This window comes from Chiloscyllium plagiosum, unplaced genomic scaffold (assembly GCF_037043375.1).
Source record: "Chiloscyllium plagiosum isolate Xiang-an unplaced genomic scaffold, Cpla_swu_hap1 HiC_scaffold_64, whole genome shotgun sequence".
NCBI lineage: Eukaryota > Metazoa > Chordata > Chondrichthyes > Orectolobiformes > Hemiscylliidae > Chiloscyllium > Chiloscyllium plagiosum.
Window position 1 is genome coordinate 75,001 of NW_028270203.1, and position 15,738 is coordinate 90,738.

Here is a 15,738-nt window from a genome sequence, read left to right on the forward strand (position 1 = left end):
TCCCAGAGACCAGGTCCCAACCCAGATCCCGGAGACCAGGCCCCAACCCAATCTCAGAGACCAGGCCTCAACCCCATTCCGGAGACCAGGCCCCAACCCGATTCTGGAGACCAGGCCCCAACCTGAACCCAGAGACCAGGCCCCAACCCCATCCCGGACACCAGGCCCCAGCCCGATCCCGGAGACCAGGCCACAACCCGATTCCGGAGACCAGGCACCAACCCGATTCCGGAGACCAGGCACCAACCCCATCCCGGAGACCAGGCCTCAACCCCATTCAGGAGACCAGGCCTCAACACCTTTCCCAGAGACCAGGCCCCAAACCCATCCCGGACACCAGGCCCCAAACCCATCCCGGACACCAGGCCCCAACCCGATCCCGGAGACCAGGGCTCAACCCCATTCTGGAGACCAGGCCCCAACCCCATCCCATAGACCAGGTCCCACCCCGATCCCGGAGACCAAGCCCCAACCCGATCCCGGAGACCAGGCCCCAACCCCATCCCGGAGACCAGGCCCCAACCCCATCCTGGAGACCAGGCCTCAACCCGATCCCGGACACCAGGCCCCAACCCGATTCCGGAGACCAGGCCCCAAACCAAGCCCGGAGACCAGGCCTCAACCCGATCCCGGACACCAGGCCCCAACCCGATTCCGGAGACCAGGCCCCAACCCAAGCCCGGAGACCAGGCCCCAACCCAAGCCCGGAGACCAGGCCCCAACCCGATCCCGGAGACCAGGCCCCAATCCCATCCCGGAGACCAGGCCCCAACCCGATCCCGGAGACCAGGCCCCAACCCGATCCCAGAGACCAGGCCCCAACCCGATCCCAGAGACCAGGCCCCAACCCGATCCCGGAGACCAGGCCTCAACCCGATCCCAGAGACCAGGCCCCAACCCGATCCCGGAGACCAGGCCTCAACCCCATCCCAGAGACCATGCCTCAACCCCATTCCGGAGACCAGGCCCCAACCCCATCCCGGAGACCAACCCCAAACCCGATCCCGGAGATCAGGCCTCAACCCCATTCCGGACACCAGGCCTCAACCTGATCCCGGAGACCAGGCCCCAACCCGAGCCTGGAGACCAGGCCTTAACCCGATCCCAGAGACCAGGCCTCAACCTGATCCCCGAGACCAGGCCTCAACCTGACCCTGAGACCAAGCCCCAATGCTATCCTGAGACTGGATCCCAGCCTGACCCTCGGAACCTGGGCTGGATCCTGGTTCAGCGCGTGGTGCCGATGGTGCCCCAGCGACAGTGGGCGATGCTGCCTGCCTGTGCTGAATAGCCGACAGCACACGCCCGGCCAGCTTGGGAATGACATTAGGGGGGAATGCGGGTGTGCATAGCTGTGGAATAGATTAAACCTGTGATGACTTGGTTGGGGGTGGGGGGGGGGGCGGGAGGGGGGTGGGGGGTGGAAAGGTCAAGGATGAAATGGAGGGGCAGGGGGGCTGACCCCTGACTGATACTCACGGGCGCCTTCGTCCAATATTTCCCCGACCGTGGACATGAACCCTGCTCTGCTCTCCCTGAGCCAATGCCGAGAGAGTGCAAGTGGATCCTGTAGAAAGACCGAGAGGCAGGTTAGGGTCATGACCCCTGAACTTTAACCCCACACCGCTCCCGCACACACTGACCAGAATAGACCAAGGCCTACCCCAAAGCACAGCACCCACCCGGGCAGCACAGACCGACACCATCGCAACGTCCAATGGGCCTGAGCACAAAGCAACCTGCTCGACCTGACTGACCCTCCCTCAGTGCCCGCTCCCTCAGCGCTGACCCTCCCTCAGTGCCCTCTCCCTCAGCACTGACCCTCCCTCAGTGCCCGCTCCCTCAGCACTGACCCTCCGACAGTGCCCACTTCCTCAGCACTGACCCTCCCACAGCGCCCTCTCCCTCAGCGCTGACCCTCCCACAGCGCCCTCTCCCTCAGCACTGACCCTCCCACAGCGACCTCTCCCTCAGCGCTGACCCTCCCACAGTGCCCTCTCCCTCAGCACTGACCCTCCCACAGCACCCTCTCCCTCAGCACTGACCCTCCCTCAATGCCCTCTCCCTCAGCACTGACCGTCCCTAAGTGCCCGCTCCCTCAGCACTGACCCTCCCTCAGTGCCCGCTCCCTCAGCACTGACCCTCCGACAGCGCCCGCTCCCTCAGCACTGACCCTCCGACAGCGCCCTCTCCCTCAGCACTGACCCTCCCACAGCGCCCTCTCCCTCAGCACTGACCCTCCCACAGTGCCCTCTCCCTCAGCACTGACCCTCCCACAGTGCCCTCTCCCTCAGCGCTGACCCTCCCACAGCACCCACTCCCTCAGCACTGACCCTCCCACGGTGCCCTCTCCCTCAGCGCTGACCCTCCCACAGCGCCCTCTCCCTCAGCACTGACCCTCCCACAGCACCCACTCCCTCAGCACTGACCCTCCCACAGCGCCCGCTCCCTCAGCACTGACCCTCCCACAGCGCCCGCTCCCTCAGCACTGACCCTCCCTCAGTGCCCACTCCCTCAGCACTGACCCTCCCACAGCGACCCCTCCCTCAGCACTGACCCTCCCTCAGTGCCCGCTCCCTCAGCACTGACCCTCCGACAGTGCCCACTCCCTCAGCACTGACCCTCCCACAGCGCCCTCTCCCTCAGCACTGACCCTCCCTCAGTGCCCGCTCCCTCAGCACTGACCCTCCGACAGTGCCCACTCCCTCAGCACTGACCCTCACACAGCGCTCTCTCCCTCAGCACTGACCCTCCCACAGTGCCCACTCCCTCAGCACTGACCCTCCCTCAGTACCCACTCCCTCAGCACTGACCCTCCCACAGCGCCCGCTCCCTCAGCACTGACCCTCCGACAGTGCCCGCTCCCTCAGCGCTGACCCTCCGACAGTGCCCACTCCCTCAGCACTGACCCTCACACAGCGCTCTCTCCCTCAGCACTGACCCTCCCACAGTGCCCACTCCCTCAGCACTGACCCTCCCTCAGTACCCACTCCCTCAGCACTGACCCTCCCACAGCGCCCGCTCCCTCAGCACTGACCCTCCGACAGTGCCCGCTCCCTCAGCGCTGACCCTCCGACAGCGCCCGCTCCCTCAGCACTGACCCTCCCTCAGTGCCCGCTCCCTCAGCGCTGACCCTCCGACAGCCCCCGCTCCCTCAGCACTGACCCTCCGACAGCGCCCACTCCCTCAGCACTGACCCTCCGACAGTGCCCACTCCCTCAGCACTGACCCTCCGACAGCGCCCGCTCCCTCAGCACAGACCCTCAGACAGTGCCCGCTTCCTCAGCACTGACCCTCCGACAGCGCCTGCTCCCTCAGCACTGACCCTCCCTCAGTGCCCCCTCCCTCAGCACTGACCCTCCCTCAGCGCCCGCTCCCTCAGCACGGACCCTCAGACAGTGCCCGCTCCCTCAGCACTGACCCTCCGACAGCACCCACTCCCTCAGCACTGACCCTCCCTCAGTGCCCACTCCCTCAGCACTGACCCTCCATCAGTGCCCGCTTCCTCAGCACTGACCCTCCCTCAGTGCCCACTCCCTCAGCGCTGACCCTCCGACGGTGACCGCTCCCTCAGCACTGACCGTCCTACAGCAGCCGCTTCCTCAGCACTGACCCTCCTACAGCGCTCACTCCCTCAGTACTGACCCTCCCTCAGTGCCCACTCCCTCAGCACTGACCCTCCCTCAGTGCCCACTCCCTCAGCACTGACCCTCCCTCAGTGCCCGCTCCCTCACCACTGACCCTCCCACAACGCCCACTCCCTCAGCACTGACCCTCCGGCAGTGCCCACTCCCTCAGCACTGACCCTCCCACAACACCCACTCCCTCAGCACTGACCCTCTGACAGTGCCCACTCCCTCAGCACTGACCCTCCCACAACACCCACTCCCTCAGCACTGACCCTCCGGCAGTGCCCACTCCCTCAGCACTGACCCTCCCACAACACCCACTCCCTCAGCACTGACCCTCTGACGGTGCTCACTCCCTTAGCACTGACCCTCTGATAGTGCCCACTCCCTCAGCACTGACCCTCTGACAGCGCCCACTCCCTCAGCACTGACCCTCTGACAGCACCCACTCCCTCAGCACTGACCCTCCGACAGCACCCACCCCCTCAGCACTGACCCTCCGACAGCACCCACTCCCTCAGCACTGACCCTCAGACAGAGCCCGCTCCCTCAGCACTGACCCTCTGACAGCACCCACTCCCTCAGCACTGACCCTCAGACAGCACCCACTCCCTCAGCACTGACCCTCAGACATTGCCCACTCCCTCAGCCCAGACCCTCTGACAGCGCCCACTCCCTCACTGCTGACCCTCTGACAGTGCCCACTCCCTCAGCACTGACCCTCAGACAGTGCCCACTCCCTCAGCCCAGACCCTCTGACAGCGCCCACTCCCTCAGTGCTGACCCTCTGACAGCGCCCACTCCCTCAGTGCTGACCCTCTGACAGTGCCCACTCCCTCAGTGCTGACCCTCTGACAGCGCCCACTCCCTCAGTGCTGACCCTCTGACAGTGCCCGCTCCCTCAGCCCTGACCCTCCGACAGCGCCCACTCCCCCAGCGCTGACTCTCTGACAGCGCCCACTCCCTCAGCACTGACCCTCCGACAGCACCCACTCCCTCAGTGCTGACCCTCCAACAGTGCCCACTCGCTCAGTGCTGACTTTCTGACAGCACCCACTCCCTCAGCACTGACCCTCCGACAGCACCCACTCCCTCAGCACTGACCCTCAGACAGTGCCCACTCCCTCAGCCCAGACCCTCCGACAGTGCCCGCTCCCTCAGCACTGACCCTCCGACAGTGCCCACTCCCTCAGCACTGACCCTCCCACAGTGCCCGCTCCCTCAGCATTGACCCTCTGACAGTGCCCGCTCCCTCAGCCCTGACCCTCCGACAGTGCCCGCTCCCTCAGCACTGACCCTCCCACAGCGCCCGCTCCCTCAGCACTGACCCTCCCACAGCGCCCGCTCCCTCAGCGCTGACCTTCTGGCGGGTGTCAGTGAGAGCATTTCCTGTGGTCTGAGGGACTGAGGTGATTTTCCTGAGGGCACCATGCCCTCTGCCGCTCCCATGGAGTCGGCCGTGAGCCTGTGACAGTTCCGACCGGAGAGAGGCTGGAACTCTGTGGGAACTGTCTTATTGCTGGTTACCATGGTGCTGAAACTGGAGGAGCCTCATCTTATTGTTTGGTCAAGAGACAATGGTGTAATTTACAGAACACACACGACACTGTGTCTCTGACCTCTACAGTGTCTGTGGGCGTTTTTAATGCATCCTTTAGGCCCAGGGGGCAGTGAAATGGTCAGTTACAGCACTGTGGACCTGGAGTCACATGGAGGCCAGACCAGGTTAGGAAGGCAGGTTTCCAGATGGGGTCTTACCCCAGTGGGTTCGCAGTCATCGTCCAGTCTCTCTCTCACACACACACGCACAAACACACACACGCACATATGGTCACACTCACATCTCTCTCTCTCCCCCACAGTCACTCCCTGTAACCCTCGTTCTCTCTCTCACACACACACACACAATCACAATCTCGTATCTACACACACGCTCACACACTCTCACATGTGCACGCACAAAAAAACCCACACACTCTCACACCCACTCACACGCACACAATTACATATCCTCACACACACACAGAAAGGTACACTCTCACACACAAATATACACACCCCTGAATCTCACGCTTTCTCACACACACACCTCACATTCTCGCAGACACACAACTGACACACTCTCGCACACACACACACTCCCACACCTCACATACACACTCACACACCTCACACATACTAAGACACCTCACACACACACTCCCACACCTCAGATACACACACCCACAAACCTCACACACACACTCACACACCTCACATACACACTCACACACACGCACACTTCACATTCTCACAGACACACAACTGACACACTCTCACATACACACACACTCACACACCTCACACTCACACACCTCACACACACACACTCACACACCTCACATACACACACTCACACACCTCACACACATACTCACACACTCACATACACACACTTCACATTCTCACAGACACACAACTGACACATTCTCACATACACACACCTCACACACACACACACACACACCTCACATACACACACACTCACACACCTCACATACACATACACTCACACACCTCACATACACACATGCTCAAACACCTCATGTACACACACAGTCACACACCTCAAATACACACATACACACTCACACACGTCACATGCACACACACAGTCACACACCTCACACACCTCACATGGACACACAGTCACACACCTCACATACACGCATGCTCACACACCTCACATACACACACTCACACACCTCACATACACACACGCACTCACACACCTCACATATACACACTCACATACACACACACTCACACACCTCATATACACATACTCACTCACACACCACACACTCACACACACCTCACATTCACACACTCACACACACCTCACATACACACACACACACACCTCACATACACACTCACACGCCTCACATACACACTCACACAACTCACATACACACACAGTCACACACCTCACACACACTCACACACCTCACATACACACTCACACACCTCACATACACACTCACGCACCTCACATACACATACACTCACACACCTCACATACACACACTCACCTCACATACACACACACTCACGAACCTCACATACACACACACTCACACACCTCACATACACACACTCACCTCACATACACACACACTCACGAACCTCACATACACACACACTCACACACCTCACATACACACACTCACCTCACATACACACACACTCACGAACCTCACATACACACACGCTCACACACCTCACACACACACAGTCACACACCTCACATACACACACACTCACGCACGTCACATACACACACACACACCTCACATACACACACACTCACACATCTCACATACACACACACCTCACATACACACACACTCGCACACCTTACATACACACATAATCACACACCTCACATGCACACTCACTCACACACCTCACATGCACACACACTCACACACCTCACACACACACAGTCACACAGTCACATACACACACAGTCACACACCTCACATATACACACACTCACACACCACAAATACACACAAAGTCACACACCTCACATGCACACACACTCACACACCTCACACACACACAGTCACACACCTCACATACACACACACTCACACACACCTCACATACACACACACTCACACACCTCACATTCACACTCACACACCTCACATACACACACAGTCACACACCTCACATACACACACTCACACACACCTCACATACACACACACTCACACACCTCACATACACACACACACTCACACACCTCACATACACACACACTCACACACCTCACACACACTCACACACCTCACATACACACTCACACACCTCACATACACACACACTCACACACCTCACATACACACTCACACACCTCACATACACACTCACATACCTCTCATACACACTCACACACCTCACATACACACACACTCACACACCTCACATACACACTCACACACCTCACATACACACAGTCACACACCTCACATACACACACACACTCACACACCTCACATACACACACACTCACACACCTCACACACACTCACACACCTCACATACACACTCACACACCTCACATACACACACACTCACACACCTCACATACACACAGTCACACACCTCATATACACACACAGTCACACACCTCACATACACACACACACTCACACACCTCACATACACACACACTCACAGACCTCACCTCACACACACTCACACACCTCACATACACACACACTCACACACCTCACATGCACACACACTCACACACCTCACATACACACACAGTCACACACCTCACATACACACACACTCACACACCTCACATGCACACACACTCACACACCTCACATACACACACAGTCACACACCTCACATACACACACACTCACACACCTCACATACACACACACTCACACACCTCACACACACTCACACACCTCACATACACACTCACACACCTCACATACACACACACTCACACACCTCACATACACACACACTCACACACCTCACATACACACTCACACACCTCACATACACACACACTCACACACCTCACACACACTCACACACCTCACATACACACTCACACACCTCACATACACACACACTCACACACCTCACATACACACACACTCACACACCTCACATACACACTCACACACCTCACATACACACTCACATACCTCTTATACACACACACTCACACACTCTCACACACCTCACATACACACTCACACACCTCACATACACACACACTCACACACCTCACATACACACAGTCACACACCTCACATACACACTCACATACCTCTTATACACACACACTCACACACCTCACATACACACAGTCACACGCCTCACATACACACACAGTCACACAACTCACATACACACACACTCACACACCTCACATACACACTCACTCACACACCTCACATACACACACTCACACACCTCACATACACACACACACTCACACACCTCACATACACACAGTCACACGCCTCACATACACACACAGTCACACACCTCACATACACACACACTCACACACCTCACATACACACTCACTCACACACCTCACATACACACACTCACACACCTCACATACACACACACACCTCACATACACACTCACTCACACACCTCACATACACACACTCACACACCTCACATACACACACACACCTCACATACACACTCACTCACACACCTCACATACACACACTCACACACCTCACATACACACACACACTCACACTCACACACCTCACATACACACACACCTCACATACACACACAGTCACACACCTCACATACACACACACTCACACACCTCACATACACACACACTCACACACCTCACATACACACACTCACACACCTCACATACACACACACTCACACACCTCACATACACACACACTCACACACCTCACATACACACTCACTCACACACCTCACATACACACACTCACACACCTCACATACACACTCACACCTCACATACACACTCACTCACACACCTCACATACACACACTCACACACCTCACATACACACACACACTCACACTCACACACCTCACATACACACAGTCACACACCTCACATGCACACACACTCACACACCTCACATGCACACACAGTCACACACCTCACATACACACACACTCACACACTCTCACATACACACAGTCACACACTCTCACATACACACACAGTCACACACCTCACATGCACACACAGTCACACACCTCACATACACACACACTCACACACTCTCACATACACACAGTCACACACCTCACATACACACACTCACACACCTCACATAAACACAGTCACACACCTCACATACACACACAGTCACACACCTCACACACACTCACACACCTCACATACACACTCACACGCCTCACATACACACACACTCACAAACCTCATACTCACTCACTCACACACCTCACATACACACACTCACATACACACAGTCACACACCTCACATACACACACACACACACACACTCACACACCTCACATACACACTCACACACCTCACATACACACTCACATACCTCTTATACACACACACTCACACACCTCACATACACACAGTCACACACCTCACATACACACACACACCTCACATACACACTCACACACCTCACATACACACTCACATACCTCTTATACACACACACTCACACACCTCACATACACACAGTCACACACTCTCACATACACACAGTCACACGCCTCACATACACACACACTCACACACCTCACATACACACTCACTCACACACCGCACATACACACACTCACACACCTCACATACACACACACTCACACACCTCACATACACACACGCTCACACACCTCACATACACACACAGTCACACACCTCACATACACACACACACCTCACATACACACACTCACACACCTCACATACACACACACTCACACACCTCACATACACACACGCTCACACACCTCACATACACACACAGTCACACACCTCACATACACACAGACACTCAGGCACCTCACACACACAGTCACACGCCTCACATACACACACACTCACACACACTCACATACACACACACTCACACACTCTCACATACACACACACTCACACACCTCACATACACACACAGTCACACACTCACATACACGCACACTCACATACACACTAACTCATACACCTCACATACACACACCACATACACACAGTCACACACCTCACACACACACACACTCACACACCTCACATACACACACACACACACCACACACACACACTCACACACCTCTCATACACACACAGTCACACACCTCACATATACACACACTCACACACCTCACATACACACAGTCACACACTCACATACACACACACTCACATACACACTAACTCATACACCTCACATGCACACACCACATACACACAGTCACACACCTCACATACACACACACACACACACTCACACACCTCACATACACACACACACACACCACGCACACACACTCACACACCTCACATACACACAGTCACACACTCACATACACACACAGTCACACACTCACATACACACTCACACACACCACGCACACACACTCACACACCTCTCATACACACAGTCACACACCTCACATATACACACACTCACACACCTCACACACACACTCACACACCATACACACACTCACTCACACACCTCACATACACACACACTCACACACCTCACATATACACAGTCACACGCCTCACATACACACACACTCACACACCTCACATACACACACACTCACACACCTCACACACACAGTCACACGCCTCACATACACACACATTCACACACCTCACATACACACACACTCACAAACCTCACATACTCACTCACTCACACACCTCACATACACACACACACTCACATACACACAGTCACACACCTCACATACACACACACACACTCACACACCTCACATACACACAGTCACACACCTCACATACACACAGTCACACACCTCACATACACACACACTCACACACTCACATACACACAGTCACACACCTCACATACACACACAGTCACACACCTCACATGCACACACACTCACACACACTCACATACACACAGTCACACACCTCACATACACACACACACCTCACATACACACACACAGTCACAAACATCACATACACACACACTCACTCACCTCACATACACACATACACTCACACATCTCATAAACACACACCTCACATACACACAGTCACACAACTCACATACACACACACTCACACACTCTCACATACACACAGTCACACACCTCACATACACACACAGTCACACACCTCACATGCACACACAGTCACACACCTCACATTCACACACTCACACACCTCACATACACACACACTCACACACCTCACATACTCACACACCTCACGTACACACAGTTACAGACCTCACATACACACAGTCACACACCTCACATACACACAGTCACACAACTCACATGCACACACACCTTACATACACACACACTCACACACTTCACATACACACACAGTCACAGACCTCACATACACACAGTCACACACTCTCACATACACACAGTCACACGCCTCACATACACACACACTCACACACCTCACATACACACTCACTCACACACTGCACATACACACACTCACACACCTCACATACACACACACTCACACACCTCACATACACACACGCTCACACACCTCACATACACACACACACCTCACATACACACAATCACACAACTTACATACACACACAGTCACACACCTCACATACACACAGACACTCAGGCACCTCACACACACAGTCACACACCTCACATACACACACAGTCACACACCTCACATGCACACACAGTCACACACCTCACATACACACAGTCACACACCTCACATACACACACACTCTCACACTCTCACATACACACAGTCACACACCTCACATGCACACACACTCACACACCTCACATACACACACACTCACACACTCTCACATACACACAGTCACACACCTCACTTACACACACTCACACACCTCACATAAACACAGTCACACACCTCACATACACACAGACACACACCTCACATACACACACACTCACACACTCTCACATACACACAGTCACACACCTCACATACACACACACTCACACACTCACATACACACAGTCACACACCTCACATACACACACAGTCACACACCTCACATTCACACACACTCACACACACTCACATACACACAGTCACACACCTCACATACACACACACACCTCACATACACACACACAGTCACAAACATCACATACACACACACTCACACACCTCACATACACACATACACTCACACATCTCATAAACACACACCTCACATACACACAGTCACACAACTCACATACACACACACTCACACACTCTCACATACACACAGTCACACACCTCACATACACACACACTCACACACCTCACATACGCACACATACACTCACACACCTCACATACACACACACCTCACATACACACAGTCACACAACTCACATACACACAGTCACACACCTCACATGCACACACACTCACACACCTCACATACACACACTCACACACTCTCACATACACACACATGCACACACCTCACATACACACACACACACTCACACACGTCACATACACACACACATTCACACACCTCATATACACACAGTCACACACCTCACATACACACACACCTCACATACACACAGTCACACAACTCACATATACACACACTCACACACCTCACATATATACACAGTCAGACACCTCACATGCACACACAGTCACACACCTCACATATACACACACTCACACACCTCACATACACACACCTCACACACTCTCACATACACACAGTCACACACCTCACATATACACACACTCACACACTCTCACATACACACAGTCACACACCTCACATACACACACAGTCACACATCTCACATACACACACACCTCACATACACACACGCTCACACACCTCACACACACACACTCACACACCTCACATACACACACACTCACACACCTCACATACTCACTCACTCACACACCTCACATACACACACACTCACACACCTCACACACACACACTCACACACACTCACATACACACACTCACACACCTCACATACACACACACTCACACACCTCACATACTCACTCACTCACACACCTCACATACACACACACTCACACACCTCACATACACACACACACTCACACACCTCACATACACACACACACTCACACACCTCACGTACACACAGTTACAGACCTCACATACACACAGTCACAGACCTCACATACACACAGTCACACACCTCACATATACACACATTCATACACCTCACATATACACACACTCACACACTCTCACATACACACACACTCACACACTCTCACATACACACAGTCACACACTCTCACATACACACAATCACACACCTCACATGCACACACACTCACACACCTCACATACACACACAGTCACACACCTCACATGCACACACAGTCACACACTTCACATACACACACACTCACACACTCTCACATACACACAGTCACACACCTCACATACACACACACTCACACACCTCACATACACACTCACTCACACACTGCACATACACACACTCACACACCTCACATACACACACACTCACACACCTCACATACACACTCACTCACACACTGCACATACACACACTCACACACCTCACATACACACACACTCTCACACCTCACATACACACACAGTCACACACCTCACATACACACACACACCTCACATACACACAGTCACACACCTCACATACACACACACTCACACACTCTCACATACACACAGTCACACACCTCACATACACACAGTCACACACCTCACATACACACAGTCACACACCTCACATACACACACACTCACACACTCTCACATACACACAGTCACACACCTCACATACACACACACTCACACACTCTCACATACACACAGTCACACACCTCACATGCACACACACTCACACACCTCACATACACACACACTCACACACTCTCACATACACACAGTCACACACCTCACTTACACACACCTCACATAAACACAGTCACACACCTCACATACACACAGTCACACACCTCACATACACACAGTCACACACCTCACATACACAAACACTCACACACCTCACATACACACAGTCACACACCTCACATACACACTCACACACCTCACACACACAGTCACACGCCTCACATACACACACATTCACACACCTCACATACACACACACTCACACACCTCGCATACACACACACTCACACACCTCACATACACACACACTCACACACCTCACATACGCACACACACACTCACACACCTCACATACACACTCACTCACACACCTCACATACACACAGTCACACACCTCACATACACACACACACACTCACACACCTCACATACACACACTCACACACCTCACATACACACAGTCACACACCTCACATACACACACACTCACACACCTCACATACACACAGTCACAAACATCACATACACACACAGTCACACCTCACATACACACGGTCACACACCTCACATACACACACACACCTCATATACACACACACAGTCACAAACATCACATACACACACACTCACACACCTCACATACACACACACTCACACACCTCACATACACACACACTCACGCACCTCACATACACACAGTCACACACCTCACATACACACACACACCTCACATACACACACACAGTCACAAACATCACATACACACACCTCACATACACACACAGTCACAAACATCACATACACACACACTCACACACCTCACATACACACACACAGTCACACACCTCACATACACACACACTCACGCACCTCACATACACACACACTCACAAACCTCACATACTCACTCACTCACAGACCTCACATACACACACACACTCACAAACCTCACATACTCACTCACTCACAGACCTCACATACACACACACAGTCACACACCTCACATACCCACACACACACACTCACACACCTCACATACACACAGTCACACACCTCACATACACACAGTCACACACCTCACATACACACACACTCACACACTCACATACACACAGTCACACACCTCACATACACACACAGTCACACACCTCACATGCACACACACTCACACACACTCACATACACACAGTCACACACCTCACATACACACACACACCTCACATACACACACACAGTCACAAACATCACATACACACACACTCACACACCTCACATACACACATACACTCACACATCTCATAAACACACACCTCACATACACACAGTCACACAACTCAGATACACACACACTCACACACTCTCACATACACACAGTCACACACCTCACATACACACACACTCACACACTCTCACATACACACAGTCACACACCTCACATACACA

General features: G+C 53.6%; 1 protein-coding gene across 2 annotated transcripts in view; it reads right to left on the bottom strand.

Moving 5' to 3' along the window:
- Nucleotides 1-15,738, bottom strand: part of LOC148134151 (uncharacterized) — a 55,244-nt gene that overhangs the window by 12,507 nt on the left and 26,999 nt on the right. Inside the window, exons 1-2 of one of the 2 annotated variants that reach the window (XM_087985681.1) lie at nt 4,990-5,087; nt 1,480-1,567 (exon numbers count right to left, since the gene is read on the bottom strand). In XM_087985681.1, the coding sequence (XP_087841807.1) occupies nt 1,480-1,567; nt 4,990-5,078 (177 nt within the window). In that variant the 5' untranslated portion in view covers nt 5,079-5,087. Of the gene's footprint in view, nt 1-1,479; nt 1,568-4,989; nt 5,088-15,738 lie in introns of those variants that run through there. The other variant, XM_087985680.1, reaches the window with a different exon arrangement.